At 40.9% G+C, this 14,120-nt stretch overlaps 1 protein-coding gene across 4 annotated transcripts in view; it reads right to left on the bottom strand.

Moving 5' to 3' along the window:
• Window positions 1–14,120, bottom strand: part of LOC308048234 (protein spinster homolog 3-like) — a gene marked incomplete at its 5' end in the record, with an annotated part of 40,372 nt that overhangs the window by 11,029 nt on the left and 15,223 nt on the right. For 2 of the 4 annotated variants that reach the window (XM_080357229.1, XM_080357230.1), the window contains 7 exons: window positions 2,367–2,556; window positions 5,477–5,629; window positions 7,565–7,755; window positions 8,673–8,739; window positions 9,627–9,778; window positions 10,309–10,445; window positions 10,905–10,970. In XM_080357229.1, the coding sequence (XP_080213355.1) occupies window positions 2,367–2,556; window positions 5,477–5,629; window positions 7,565–7,755; window positions 8,673–8,739; window positions 9,627–9,778; window positions 10,309–10,445; window positions 10,905–10,970 (956 nt within the window). Of the gene's footprint in view, window positions 1–2,366; window positions 2,557–5,476; window positions 5,630–7,564; window positions 7,756–8,672; window positions 8,740–9,626; window positions 9,779–10,308; window positions 10,446–10,904; window positions 10,971–13,433; window positions 13,642–13,986; window positions 14,031–14,120 lie in introns of those variants that run through there. The other 2 variants (XM_080357231.1, XM_080357228.1) reach the window with 2 other exon arrangements.

The raw sequence follows: 14,120 nt of genomic DNA, 5'->3' as shown, positions 1-14,120 counted from the left end.
ATCAGTATGGCTGGACCATAAAGGATCATCCATTTCTGTCTTTTCAAAAAGAACCACGCCAGGTAGGTGTATCAGAGACAAGAAGTGCAGAACGCCTCCTTCAAAGGCAAGCTGCAGGGCAAGACGGCATCCTGGTACAGTGTTACCATCAAAGATAAGTCTGTTAAAATCTAAGTTACCATAATACCAAATATTTTTGTCCAAGGTTCCCAGTCACAAGATTCAGTCATCACTTTCTAAGCACCTGCTGCACTGCAGACAGCACACGTCTTACACGTCTTTCATCTTGTTTTGGAGACAGGAACACATTTAGACAGAGCCTCCTCTGAGATAACAAAACCAGATATTTTTCTCTGTCTTTTCAAAGATAGTCTTCAAAATCACAAATTGGGTGTGCAGAAAGAGAGGAGAAATCTCATGACATTTCAGTTCATGGACCCAAACAGAAACCTTGGAAGTCTGGTCACATTTCCATGTTAACTTGAGAATTCCTGTGCTTTGAAACATTTCTTCCAGCTTTGGCTATAAATGATTAAACCTGTCTTGTTCCCTTTCATTATCCACTCAAGCCAATGGAAAGCACCATACAGAAACTACTATGATTGCACACTGATGCATGGATGCTTTTTGGCTTCAGTAGCTTCTGCAGAGTGAAGTGATGGAGGCAGGTTTGGTAACATCAGAGTGCTGAGCAGAGAGCGACTGGAAAGTCACTTTCCTGCAAGTGTCCTACACAAACGGAAGATTCATTTCAGTGGGACCTTCAAATTGGATGCACCAGCTGGCACGCCACTCCAATTCTCACACCAGTATGAGTAGTGTCAGATCTTGTTTGGAAAGCAAGGAGAGGCACGGCTGGTGCCAGGAAAGGAAATTGTTAACCAGCTGTAGCGGTAAAAGTACTAGAAGAATCAGGTGCTTAGATTACGTACAATTTATTAACACTGCACACTGTTGACATTGCATGTTGGAACAACTTGATCAAGCACATCAAACCAAACACAAAATGGCAAAGTCTCTGATTAAGAGACCAACTGGTCTGCCCATGGGAAGAAACTTAAGGAACAGAGTTATCCATATCCTGGTTGAGAATTCCTCCCAGATAACACACTGCATGAAAACACAACACTCTTTGCAAGGAGTGAAACATTTTAAACAAATTGATTTTTATTGGTTCTAAAAAATTCAAAACCAATATATTGATTCACTTATATAACACAGACTGGCAATTGAAACTGTTGTTCTGTTTCTTTAATGACAAAAAAAAAGAATCGAAGGACATAGTCAGAGCAGGGCCATGTGGGAACCTGAGTAGCAGAAAAAGAAAATGGCCAATTCTTTTGGCACTCAGGTGTGCAATCTTGAATCTAAAAATAATCTTCGGTTTCACATTTTGCTTTGTGTACACACTCTCAGGTATGCAAATCCATTTGTTTATTCCCTTTGTGTGAAGGTGTTTTTCCACAGGAACACACATTCCTGAGGAGTCAAAAGGAAAACCTCCTTGAAAAAGTGTTATTCTTAGAAGCAAAAAAACCCTGCAGAAGTAACCTTTTGCGGAGAACTGTTGATTACTGTAATTAACTTTACTTGAGTCCTCTTATTTATGTTAATCATGGTAATTGTGGATATGGAGTCAGAGGAAAAAAGCTCGGAGTCTTTCCCTAGCTGTTACCAGATTATAGTTTAAGCAAGGTTTACATTCAGTTCTCTCTCACAGGGAGTTTTTGGAACAATTCATCATTCCTCGTAAGGTTGTGTTCTTCCCTTTACCGAGAACAGAATGTAAGTGATTTACACTTCAGTTTGCGTTGTCAAAAGCTTGACTTTGAAGATCAGCTAGTGCTGTGAGGCTTTGAAGGTGATGGCTAAATTATTCTTAGCAAGAACTGTGTGTATTGTACTGTCACAAGTAGAGCAATCTTCAAGCATTCAGAGAACAAAAATAAATAAGAATACTAAATTAGTCACATAGCGTTCAAAATTAACATAAGATTGAGACTTCCTTTAACTACATTTTTAGAAAGGAACACTCTAGCTTCATGCAGCTAACTACACAGGCTTGTTATTCTGTTCTTCAGTGTGGGTGGACTCTCTAGGTCCTGAGGCCCTATTTCTAAAGCTCTGACTGGCTGCCCTTTTCACGAGGCCAAGTAACGCACAAGGCGGCTTTCACAGGACAGACCGCAGCTGTGGGTGGTGTTAGAGCTTCCAGGCCACCATGTCATGCGTCACTAGAAGCTCTTAATGGTCTAGAAGATTGCAGAGAACTCTGCAAAAGCCACTCCTCTCCTCCTCCTCTCCCTTCCCTATCTCCCCAGGATTGCAGAAGACATTTTTTAAATGATAGACAGCTTGGCACTTACAAAAGTGGAAAGGATGTTCGTCTGGGCCACCATCAGAGCTATGTAGAGGCACAGAGCAGAAACGAACATGCTTGCGGCACAGATCAGAGGATCAGCTTTATTGTTTATCTTCCTCAATCTTCTTGCAGCTTCTGCCCCAGCAATGACACCCAAGATTCCCGTTCCAATGGTGATGCCTCCAAATATTAGGCTGGTGACAAAGCAAAGAATTCAGTTGAGCATAGTAAGAGAATACTGTGGGGAATAAAAAAAAAAGGTAGTGTTAGCTTATACCTTTAATTTCAGAGGAATCTTTATTGGGGAACTTGAATTTTATTCCACTCAATCTAACCTTCTGTCTCCTTCTAAACGTATTTAATCCCAAGCCCCAACTGAAACTAGGCCTCTGCAACTGGGCCTCTGTTCTGTGGAGCAGATATTTTCTCATTCACAGAGCAGCGTTATGTACCCAGGCACCTGCATTGGACATCCAGTGATTTAGGGGAGACACAGACATCTTGATCACCCTGTGAACAAATCTACTCAGTCATCCCTAAAATACAGATGGAAAAACTCTGTGTCACACTCTGCTGTCTTGGAAGAAATCCTATCACAGGGAATGATACATATCTAAATTATAACCCTCTAGTTAGCACAGCTGAGATGAGTAATTTCTCTGACTATAGGAAACATCTACCCCTTCTCAGAAGGGTTCAAAGAATACCAGTTAACTAGTGGGAGGTCCATGTAGGATTTTCTGAACACAAAATTTCAAATGCCACTCAGCTTTGTGTGTCTGCAAATGCAAATGTGTTCTCCAGGAATGACAAGTTCACTTTTTAAAAATACGTGTTTGAATAGCTTAGAAGAGTCAGCTTCCAAAGAGACTTCCATATGTGCTTTTCTCTCTGTCTCAAATGAGATCCTAGTGACAAAGCAAGTCTCTTGCAACAAAACCAGTGGTGCCACTGATTGTTTAATGCATCATCATTCTGAGGCAAATGGGGACAGGAGCATTGTGTTTGGAGCACAAGTGCTTCTAAATATTTCTGAGTGCTACAGAGTAAATTCTGTACCTTTTGCTAAGCTTTCTCTGACTGCAAAGCAGAGTAACTAGCTAGAATATGATCTATTCCTTTAAACCACAGTGCATCTACTTCTTAATTTCTTTCTGGCTGATCAAGAAGAACTCAATAATTCTACAAGAAACAAACAAACAAACAAACAAACAAGTATCGTTATACAAGATAACAAACTTCAAGCATATTTGTACTCTCCCTGTAAGTTCTTCAGGATTCTGATCCATCACTCACTATAGCTTGATGGTGATAACACGGATTGTCACTAGGCAGAATAACCATCTTAGAGATTTATCCAGAAGTGGCAAGTTTTAACATGACACTAGGTGATTGAAGCATTCATGGAATTGTGTTTAGAAGATTGATATGTTGTAAATTGCAGTTGAAATAAACCTACAGCCAGAAAAATGGGAACAGCTAAAACTAAATCCAAGCACAGTTTAATCGGCAGGGAGTAGGACAGTACAGAAGCCTAGTCCAGGGAAAGGCTCTGATGGGATCTTTTAGGGTCTGAGAATGCTCACTTCTCTGTCTGATCTGCTCAGAACTGTTTGCACAAAGATCTGAACAAAAACTTCCCAATGCCTATCAATCTACCTTGAAAGCAGTGTAACTTGAGTCAGCTGTGGTGCCCCTTGAATTTGTGTTTCTAGGGAGTCCAAGGGACACAGCGCTGATCCTCAAACACAGGCTGCAACTGCTGAACAGCCAGAGGGGAAACGTCCTGGAAGTATCCCCGGGCAGGTCTGGAAATGTGCACTGACAGCTACAGGTCTGACATAGCTGTTTATATTATATTTCTTTACATCCTCCTGGAATAACAGACTAAAACCTGCCTTATGCTGCTTCTGGCACTAGCTTATGCCAAGGTTATATTTAGAGCAACCTGTAAGAAGCAGTACATGAGGTTAAACTCTCAGATGCTCCGTTTTACTTCCCTGAAGACCATGTCTGCTCTGGCAACACTACTGTGGAATAATAATTCAGAAGGTGGATTAGAAAACAAAACATAGGCTATCGCCTTCAGCTAAATAAAGGAAGTATTTAAACTGTATCTGTTAACAGAAACAGCTGAACAGTTTAAACTGCGAAATAATCTAATTCAAAAAGCAAAAGAACCCCATTACCAGGAGACACGCTCAAGGTATGATCACTGCTTTTCCCTTTAATTGTCTTTACCTGGAAAGACAATGTAGTAAGCCGTTAGTTCTTGGAAATCCATTGTGAAGGCAGAGACTGAAACCAGATTTGGGAAACCTCTCCAGAAAGGTAGGGACACTGGTGTGGAGGCCACTGGTATCGAGTCTGTACACAGAAGTGTCCCAGTGCTCACTGGTATTGCAAGTAGCCATGAAGACTCAAGAGGAACAGGAACAGCAAACACATTTTTCTATTCTGGGTAACACATTGTAAGGGAAAAAAAAATCTCTTCCTAGCTGAGGAAAAGTGATCTCCAAAAAGTTGTATTATGATTACTTCGAAGTCCTGTCCTTTTGTAAATTCCCCTTGCCCATCCAACATTTGATACTTACGAATCTAGACAGCCTCTGTGAGTGGAGCTCTGCTGGCAGTTACTCACAAGACCAAATTATCTTGTCTTGATGTAATGATATGATACTAGTTCGAATTCATCAAGCTTGCTTTATGCTGGGAGTCACAGTGACCTGGCCAACACAGCAGTTTTAAAACCAGACTATCAAGAAGGCAATAGGAAAGTTACCAAACACTGGATCTAAACATACTTAAATGGGTATTTAAGTAGCTTGGGGTGCACAGTTGGTTGTCAGCTGAAGTCTCCTTGCTAAATCTGCCCCTTTTTTCCCATAAGCGTCCCTGCTCCTTCTTTCCACTTAAATAGGGCTGCCAGCATCTTTCCAGTTAACTGAATGATTATAAACAAATAGGAGTGTCTCAGCATACCTGGAAGCAATTTAACACTCACACCAAATTGCATTCACAAGAAGTGTTCACAGTCACATCCTACCCCCTGCCTTTGGGATTTAGCACTGTGCAGTGTTTCCAGGTGTGTTTCCACAGTCATGTGCATCTCACCTGTTAGATGAATTACATGATTCTTGGAGGCACGGAGACACAATGCCCTGGACAACCTGAGCCCTGTAAAGAAACAGCGGAACCCACATTCCCAGGGCTCCAGTGACGAAGGCCATGGCAGTCAGACCCAGCGAGGACCAGACAAAACTCCAACTGAAAGTCAAAAGAAAAAAAATGAGAGATACTAGAAGAATGGTGTGTGAGGAAAAAGGGAAAGCCTACCTGCAACATCTAGGATTTTAAGCAATAACAAAATTCATTCAAACATCTTGGTAACAAAACGGACTCTCTTGAAGATATGAATTTTAATTAGGCTTTATCTACGAACATCAACAGTGAAGTACTAATTAGAGCAAAGAGTATGACCTACTGATTTCATGTTAAACCCTAGACCTGGTCTCTTGAAAATTTCATTGCCAATTTCTGCTAAAACAATTACTGTGAATTTTTTCAGAGCAGAACTACAACAATAGAGTGGGCAAGAATTTAATGGCTTAGTAGGTAAATTTAAGTGTTCTATGTGCAAGTCTAAATGCCTCAGGATGGTTTTAAGTTGTTTGCGTAACCAATATAAACGAGAGTAACATCTGGGTCTTCCACACTATTAAGATGCAGCGGGTGAAGCACTCCTGAACTCTACCTGAGTAACTACAAACAGATGCCCAGTCTGCAGAGAGAGTTTTCAGACAAAAGGAGACACATTTTTAGAAACTATCCAAATCTTGTCTCCTTCCTGCCCTTTTCTAGGGGAAAATTAACTTTTTACTGGTCTCCTTCTAGTTAATAGCTTAGGAAAAAGTCCCCTTTGAGGTCCATAGTGAGCTGTCAAATGTTAAGACCAAATAAAAGTGCTGCAAATGACCAGGTGAACATCAGATGAGAGGACTTGTTAAGATATGGACCTAATTCTTCATTTTCTAAAGATAAATGGCTCTTGGACTTGATTAAAAGTGGAACTACCTGGGTTTTGGCAGCATGTCCTTATGCTTTGGACATCAATTGCCAACAGAAAAGAAAATTGAAATCTATTTTTACAACATTGCTGGAGGTTGCAAGGAATGTCTTTGCAGAAAAGTAACTTCAACAATAGCCTAGTTGTTGAAATGTCAGGAACGTTCTTTTTTGATTCAGGGAAGTTCATTTTTCATTCACTTCACACTGTACTGCCTACAAATTGTGATCCAGCAAACTGGATCTCTAATGCACTTGCTGTTCTGGATGCAAACAGAATGCAAATCTCATTGCCAATTAGAAAACACTGGACCCTCTAGAAAAGGAACACTCCAGAGACAGCCAAGGCTGCAGGAAGGCACATCTCTCCTAAAAGCCTTATCTCAGCCCCCGGGTAGCAGCCTGCAGGCACAGCGGTGTGGAGCCGGGGCTGGCGCAGGGGCACAGCGGCATCTGCTGTTCTGCAGCCCAGCTGGTGCTTCCTCCCTGCCCCTGGCAGGGGCTGCAGGGTAACCGGGGTGAAAAACCGGCTGCAACCCATGTTTTACTTGCTCCTGCAGGTCAGCTGGTGTTGACTTGTATTTTTGTGTGGTTGAAAGGAAGGGGTCATCTGTCAGCTACAGGTTAGCTGGTCAAAATACATGTACAATCATTTATAAACCATATTGGGGTCCTACAGACGCTGACCTCTTGTGCCAGAGGCACAGCAGGCTCACACATACCATATAAAGACTGCCTGAGATGTGCTGATCCAACCTTCCGCAGGCACTAAAAATTACAGATGAAGTTACACCTGCAAAATATTCACTGCCACCAATCTAGCTTACCCTACATCTTAAAGCAAGAGGGAAAGGGAAACTCAGCATGAAGTAGAGTTAAATTTTAAATAGGAGCACGCTGCCATCGTAACTTTGCCTCTTTCCTCCTCCTCAAGATGGGAGGATAGCAGAAGCAAAGAAATTATTAATATCTTGTGTAGCATTCCTGTAGCGGAAGAAAGATTTTATTAATAGTGTTTCAATCACCTATTGTACAGCATACAATACAAAAGAGCTGAATGGGATTTATTGGCCACATTTCTAATAATGGAATGGTCATTCCTCAGTGGAGGGAACCTTTTTTGCTAAAATCACTTACTTCTTGGCCAGTGATATGATATCTTGACACCAAGTGGTCTTGGCAGTTCTGTGTACTCCTGGTTTCTCAGCTGCTTCTCGTATTGTGCCAGAGATGCTCAGAGCTCTGTGTGCTGCTGTCCTTCTCTGGATCCTGTGAGGGATCAGTAGAATCAGAAGAAGCAGTGCTAGACCTCCCATGCAAGGAGTTACCTGTAGAGACAAGGCTGGTTAGATCAAGGATACCTTTTTTCTTAGAGTGAAATCTCCACAGCAAATCAAATTCAGTGTTAGAATTACATATTGGAGAATTGCAGATATGTTCAGAAATAGATGAGATCTGCTGTTCGTACATCATATTTGTGAAGAAGACAAGTGACTTTGGTGATTTATGGCAACTTTGGAGGAAAGATAATAGATTCGCCCTCCTCATCATACAGATACATGATCAGTCTCTCTGGTTCTGGATAAAAACATGTGAAGAAAGAACTCTGGCCACAAATAAAATAATTACTGATACAGTAATCAGTGTTATCTGAATAACACAAGACTGTTAGTCCAGTAAACATTCTTCCCCACTCATTCTGTGCTTGCTAGTTAATTTTATAGATTAGTTAAGAAGGATCTGAGTAAGTATTTCCAAAGCACTAGGTGCTCAGTATGAAGAGACATCAAGATGACATGACCAGAAGAGTTTTTTTCTTGAAACTCTCAAATAACAGAAGTTGTTCCCAACAGCATTTCAGAAAACAAACTCTATTTTCCTAAAGAATTATGCTGGTGCTACCGGTATAACAATCAATTTACTTTCAGTTTGCTCTGAGGAAGTCTTGGTGCACTGACAACCATTGCAAGTGTGTCCTCAGGTAAGAGGGACATCAGCACCTGCCCTGACTGCTGTACAATGTCACCTCTGCCTGCTCGCACTCTGCAGGACATGGGTATGAATCTTCCACTTGTCCTGGAGGAAGAGTTCTCTTAAACACCAACTTCATGACCGGTCAGACAGCAGAAAGTCCTTCCATTGCTTACCTCTTTTAACACAACAAACATAAGTAATCCAGACCCCAGTGATGATGCTGATTTTACAGTGAATGGCTTAGCACCATGAGTGGAAGGGAATAACTCACCCTGAATGCCCAGTGCCAGTCCCCTGTGGCCTCTGCCATGCCGGCTGCCAGGACATAACCGAGACCACTGGAAGCAACAGAAAGGAATAATCAGTCGGCACCAATGACTTCTTGCTGGCTGAGATGATGACTTGCCAGCTAAGGACAGCACAGAGAAGTATTCTGTCTTAGTTTTCGAAACATAAACAGAAACAACCCTGACGGTCTATGCCAATCTGCTTGCCAGCCAGCATTAAAAAGAGTCTAACCTTCTCTGAGCAAACTTGCACGATGGTGGCAATAACATCCCAGATTCCTCCTGGAATACACATTCTGTAGACTGCCACTGCAAACCCAGGTCAGACAGCCCATAAAGTTTATTTACTCTTTTCTGGGGTAGCCACCATTATTAAGTCCTGTGGGGTTTCCTTTCATTTTAATCTGCCTTCTGGGCTCAGCCTTGGCTGCCTGCTCTAATAAACAGGATGCCTCCAAATCACTTAAAAACCCTTCTCCACCTCTTCTTCAGACACAGCATCAATTTAACTAAAAGAGAAGAGGGAAGTGCCAGTTGTTCCTTGAGAGGCATTTAATTGAGAGTTCTTGAAAAATCTGTCATGTAAACAAATATCTGAAAGCTTTTGTCTTACAAAACCCACAAATAAATCACGTACCTCATGCACATATTTCTTTTAGAATTGATTCAATATTTTATTCAAAGTCTACCAGTTTTCAGAGTTTAGATTCTACCTTAAAAAATCTGGGGGGAAAAACCCAATTTTTTCTTCAAGATAAATAAAGAAATAAGCCTAACCAGCTCTATTTAAACATTCAAAGCAAGTGACAAATCCTTTTGCAAGAGCCAGTGCAGGTTTACATCAAAATCTGTCTAATCAAGGCTCAAGGTACATTGAATTGCAGGCGAGGTCAGACAGAATTTCAAAAGGCAGGTCAGTTACTAGCAAGAAAACCAACCTTCCCACTGGAATGAAGATATAAAAGATAGATAACATCGTGGTCCTTTTTCCTTCCTCAAACAGATCTGCAATGATGGTAGGTGCTATTGTGGAAAAACTGGCCGTGCCGATCCCAACTAGTCCTCGTGAAAGAAAGAATATCCAGTAATACTGCAGACAAAAGACAAATTATAATCCAAAAAATGCCCATATAAGAAAGAAAGCAAGCTTACTATTAAAGAGGTGCATTTTAGTGGATCAAATGTGTCAGAGGAAATGAGAATTCAACTGCCTTTTGCATGTCTGTATTCCCTGCACTCACACCTGCTTCCCTCACATCCCACTGCTGTGCTTTCCACTTTCTACACAGCAGTGACTTCTTAGAGTGACACCCAGAGGGAATTACAGGGCAGGGTGAACAGACCACAAGCTTGCCGAACAAGCTGCAACACTGTAAGGTCATAATTAACAGAATTTGGGACAAAAATAAGATCCCATCAATTGCAGCAGTAATGTGTGGGTTCTCTGTTGCCTAGGCTGGACTCTGCCATCCCATAAAGTGCTCCTACACAAAGTCCATTTAGTCCAGGCTTGTGGAGTGAGTGCTCACTGATCACATCTGTGATCAGAGAAGGACTCTATTAGCTCCTGCAAGACACATGCAGATTGTTTTCACAGTACCCTCTGAAGAAGCAACGTACCAATTCATTGATGAATGAACTCCCTAATGTTACACCAGACCAGAACAAAATACCAGCTCCAAGGATGATTTTCCTATTGTACCGGTCACCGAGGTATCCAAAGAGGGGGGCAGCCAGCATGTAGCACAAGATGAAGACTGGAAATCCAAGAAGGAGCAAAGACAATATTGGTCAAATTATTTTCATCATACGCACTCCTCATCTTTCAGACAAACTCAGATTATTTTTTAAAGCAGAGGTTAAAGGCAGGCTGAGTTGACAACTAGGAGGTTGGTTGATATTTAGAAGAAGATAGATGGAGATTCAAAAAAACCTATACAAAAATAAAACACGTGTGAATTTCTCAAGTTCTGTATTTCTTGAGAAGTTCCTTCATCTTTTGTGATTCACATACTGTGAAATCTTTGAAGGACTCAACTCCAGCCTTCCTTAAACTAAAGACTTTGAGTTTTGCAGTATAGTCAGCCTGCCCACAAGTGGAAGTGAGCAATACCACACATGAGTAGGAACTAGAAAAAATAAATAACTAGACTGTATTTTAGGAACAGACCACCTAGATGCAAGGCAAAGTAAACTATCTGAAGAGATTTTATTACCTGTTTGCAGCAGACCTGTATCCCCATCGCTAAGCTCGAAGTATTTCTGTATATCTAACAGGATCCCTGCAAGAGAGTGAAACGCTCAATAACAGCGAAGGGCCCTGCTCAGTCCTTGTGATGCTGTTCATTTGCCAGCTCACAGATTTATCTCAAGAACAGGACTTGCAAGAACAGCAACTGTTAATATATTTATTATATACAGTATTCCAATTAGCCAGGGCTGCAGATCTATCATCTCACCTATCTTGCATTTCTGCATTATATTCCTGAAAAAAAAAAAAAACCAGCAGAAGATGCTGCTTTGAACAAGCATAAGTTTCTCTGATATTGAAAGACATAAATTGAAAAAGAAATTTCTTATTATGCAGCTTTAGTTTTGCCAAAATAGTCAAAATCAAAACATTGTTAAGAGGATGAAGCCACCACTTGGGAGAACAAGTTCTGTGTAAATTGTCTGCTGTGTTCACAGAAGCTGATCTACAGCAGAACGGAGCTCAGGGTGAGGCTCACAAGAGGTGCCTGCTCTGGTCTTACAGTGGATTTTAGGTGTTATGCCGTACACTGTGCTGCTGCAGCCACTTCAAAGCACTCTTGAGCCAACAAGTTTAAAGCTAAATCCATGCACAGTCCCCACGGTTGCAGCATCATCAGTGTCCTCACTATTTACTGATGTCTCAGTGTAGATCAAGGTCCAGACTAACAGCAGCACCACAGGTTTTACAGCTCTTTCTCAGTGACTTTTGCACATACTCTGCATTTAGGGTTTTTCTAATGGTCTCAGAATTTTAAGTCAGTGACTTCATTCAAAATGACAAATACCTTCTGAAGGCCTGTCCTAGGAAAGAACATTTTTCATAATTAAAACAAGACAATCAATTGTATCTATTCTTTCTGGTAGCCAATTATCAACACATAGAAATGCTGTATTACAGGAACTTCAGTTATGGACTGATATTTAGTACAAATCACAGCTGACACAAGACTTGAACTGAACCACAACTTTAACTTTCACACAGAGCACCATTAAAATGTTATGCCCTCCAAATAACTGAAATAACTGGCCTGGCCAGCTATTGGGAAATTGCAAAGCATCAACCTGAGCAACTTGGAACAGGGTAACAGATCACAGGGGAAAGTCTGTCTGACCACCGTTATTAACAAACTGAAGACTCAATTCCAGCAGACAAGTGGAAGAGTTTGTTTTCTGAGTGAAGATTGATGTAAACTCTGTCAAAGCCTGTGAACAAAACTGCTCGGAAACCACAATTTCATAACTGCCACCGGCTTACTTTCAAACAAATACTGAAGCCGCTCCTTCCTCATTTTCCTGTTAACTTATATTTAATAATATGTTCAGACATATGGACAGCCCAACTCAAAAATACTGATGTAGGAATTCTGCAACGCCGCTGAATTCTAGCAGATGAACAATATATTGCTGTGATATAAACTGCAGTTTACAGATTTCTCCCACGACACAAAAGGTTATAGAGTTAACTAAAAAGTGTTTCGGTCGTATATTGACATTAAATTATATGTTTGATATTTCAAAGGCCTGGACACTATCCCCATCTCTGCTCTTAAATTTGTCTGTGTCCCTGAAGTTATCTCATGCACAAAAACTGAGCATGTTAACAAGGAGACAAGCTTTACTTCACAGGCCTTCTTGAAAATATTAAGCTCTTAGCATGTAGAGGAGCCAAAGAACAGGTCAAAGCCTGGAATGAGCCAAATGACTGCTGGCATTTAATACTTCCAAGCACATACCCTCCTGGCATCCCAGTTCTTGCTCAAAGATATTTTCATGCTCTCCTGTCCCTTGTCCTTCTCCAGGGAAAGTTACTTGACAGTAGAACTCACATACGGAAGTTTTTCACTAATAGTCTTGCAGTATCATTCAGCACGCACTCCTACTTGTTTCCTTCCCTCCTGTGTGTGTGGTTAACAAGTACTCAAAAGAAAAAATTTTTAAACTCCGTTCTCTTGACACAACCATGTTACACTCTTCATTGCAGAAATCACACCATTTCCAGCCTCCCTTGAACAAATTTGAACCAAGACAACATAATTTCTGGACTTCTAATGAGGGGAAAGGCATCACCATTCTTCAGATAAAGGAATGCCATATCTAATCTGCTAGATCCAAAGAACGCCTGGTAAGCTGCTGTATACAATACAGGGAAGCTTCTTAGTCAAATCTCTGTAGAATCCAGACACAAAAATAGACTAGTTGCTCTGTATGCTAAAGTCTGTTTATAAAAGACTTAAAAACATAAATCTTAAGCATTTAACAAATGTGATTTTTATAGGCATTCTACTAACCATTATTAACTACTACATTATTTATTGGTCTTACAAGAGTTATAATTGGCCTTAAGAGTATGACCAACAGGCTAAAGCAGGTGAGAAAGATTAAAAAGACATAAAGCATATCCTTACTTTCCAAAACATTTGTAACTACAGAGTAAGTAGAACTGTTGAAAACTTAACTTTCTTTTTCCTTAGAAGGAGAAAAAAGGCTCTCACCTGGTACAATAAACCAATCCATGAAATTTATCAAATTTGCATAGCACAGCACAGCAGCTACCAGGTAATCTCTCTTTGGTGGACTGTTCCTTGGCACAGACATGGATGGACCTTGTCTCACACGTGCTGCTGTAGCTCCATAATTTTGCTCCTCAAGAGGTGGCTGGAACTGCAAGCCTGTGTTTTCATGTGCATCAGGGTTTTGCATATTTCCCCATGCAGAAAGTCACCATAGATCATTAAGTGCTTCCTTAGCGTGCCAAGCTACAAGTCGATTTTGTGTTCAGGCTATGAGGAACTTCAATCACTACGGTCATTTCCGGTGATGAAGCCCAGCCACTAAAAACTGAAATTAAACGTTCCTTGCAGTAGGAGCAAAGAAGAAAGCTGCAATCCTGTGTTTTTGCAAAAGCAAAAGTGCTAAAGTGCTACACCTTGAAGACAAGGAAAAGTAAATGTAAAAGCGAAACAATCCATTGTGCATCCAAAGAATAAAAGTGCACAACTTTGTAATGATCTCAGAGAAGCTGCATATACAAAATTAACAACAAACCTTGCTAAGGTCTCAGTGAGTTGCCGGACCTAAAAATTGCTTTTCTAGAGAAGAGAGAAAGCAAAAAAAGAGAAGTTAGTTTGCTAACCAGGTACCTACCACTGACATGAGTCCTCCTTTCCCACAGACTTCTT

Source organism: Nesoenas mayeri, assembly GCF_963082525.1.
Source record: "Nesoenas mayeri genome assembly, chromosome: 20".
Taxonomy (NCBI): Eukaryota; Metazoa; Chordata; class Aves; order Columbiformes; family Columbidae; genus Nesoenas; species Nesoenas mayeri.
This window is presented reverse-complemented; position numbering and strand designations above follow the sequence as displayed.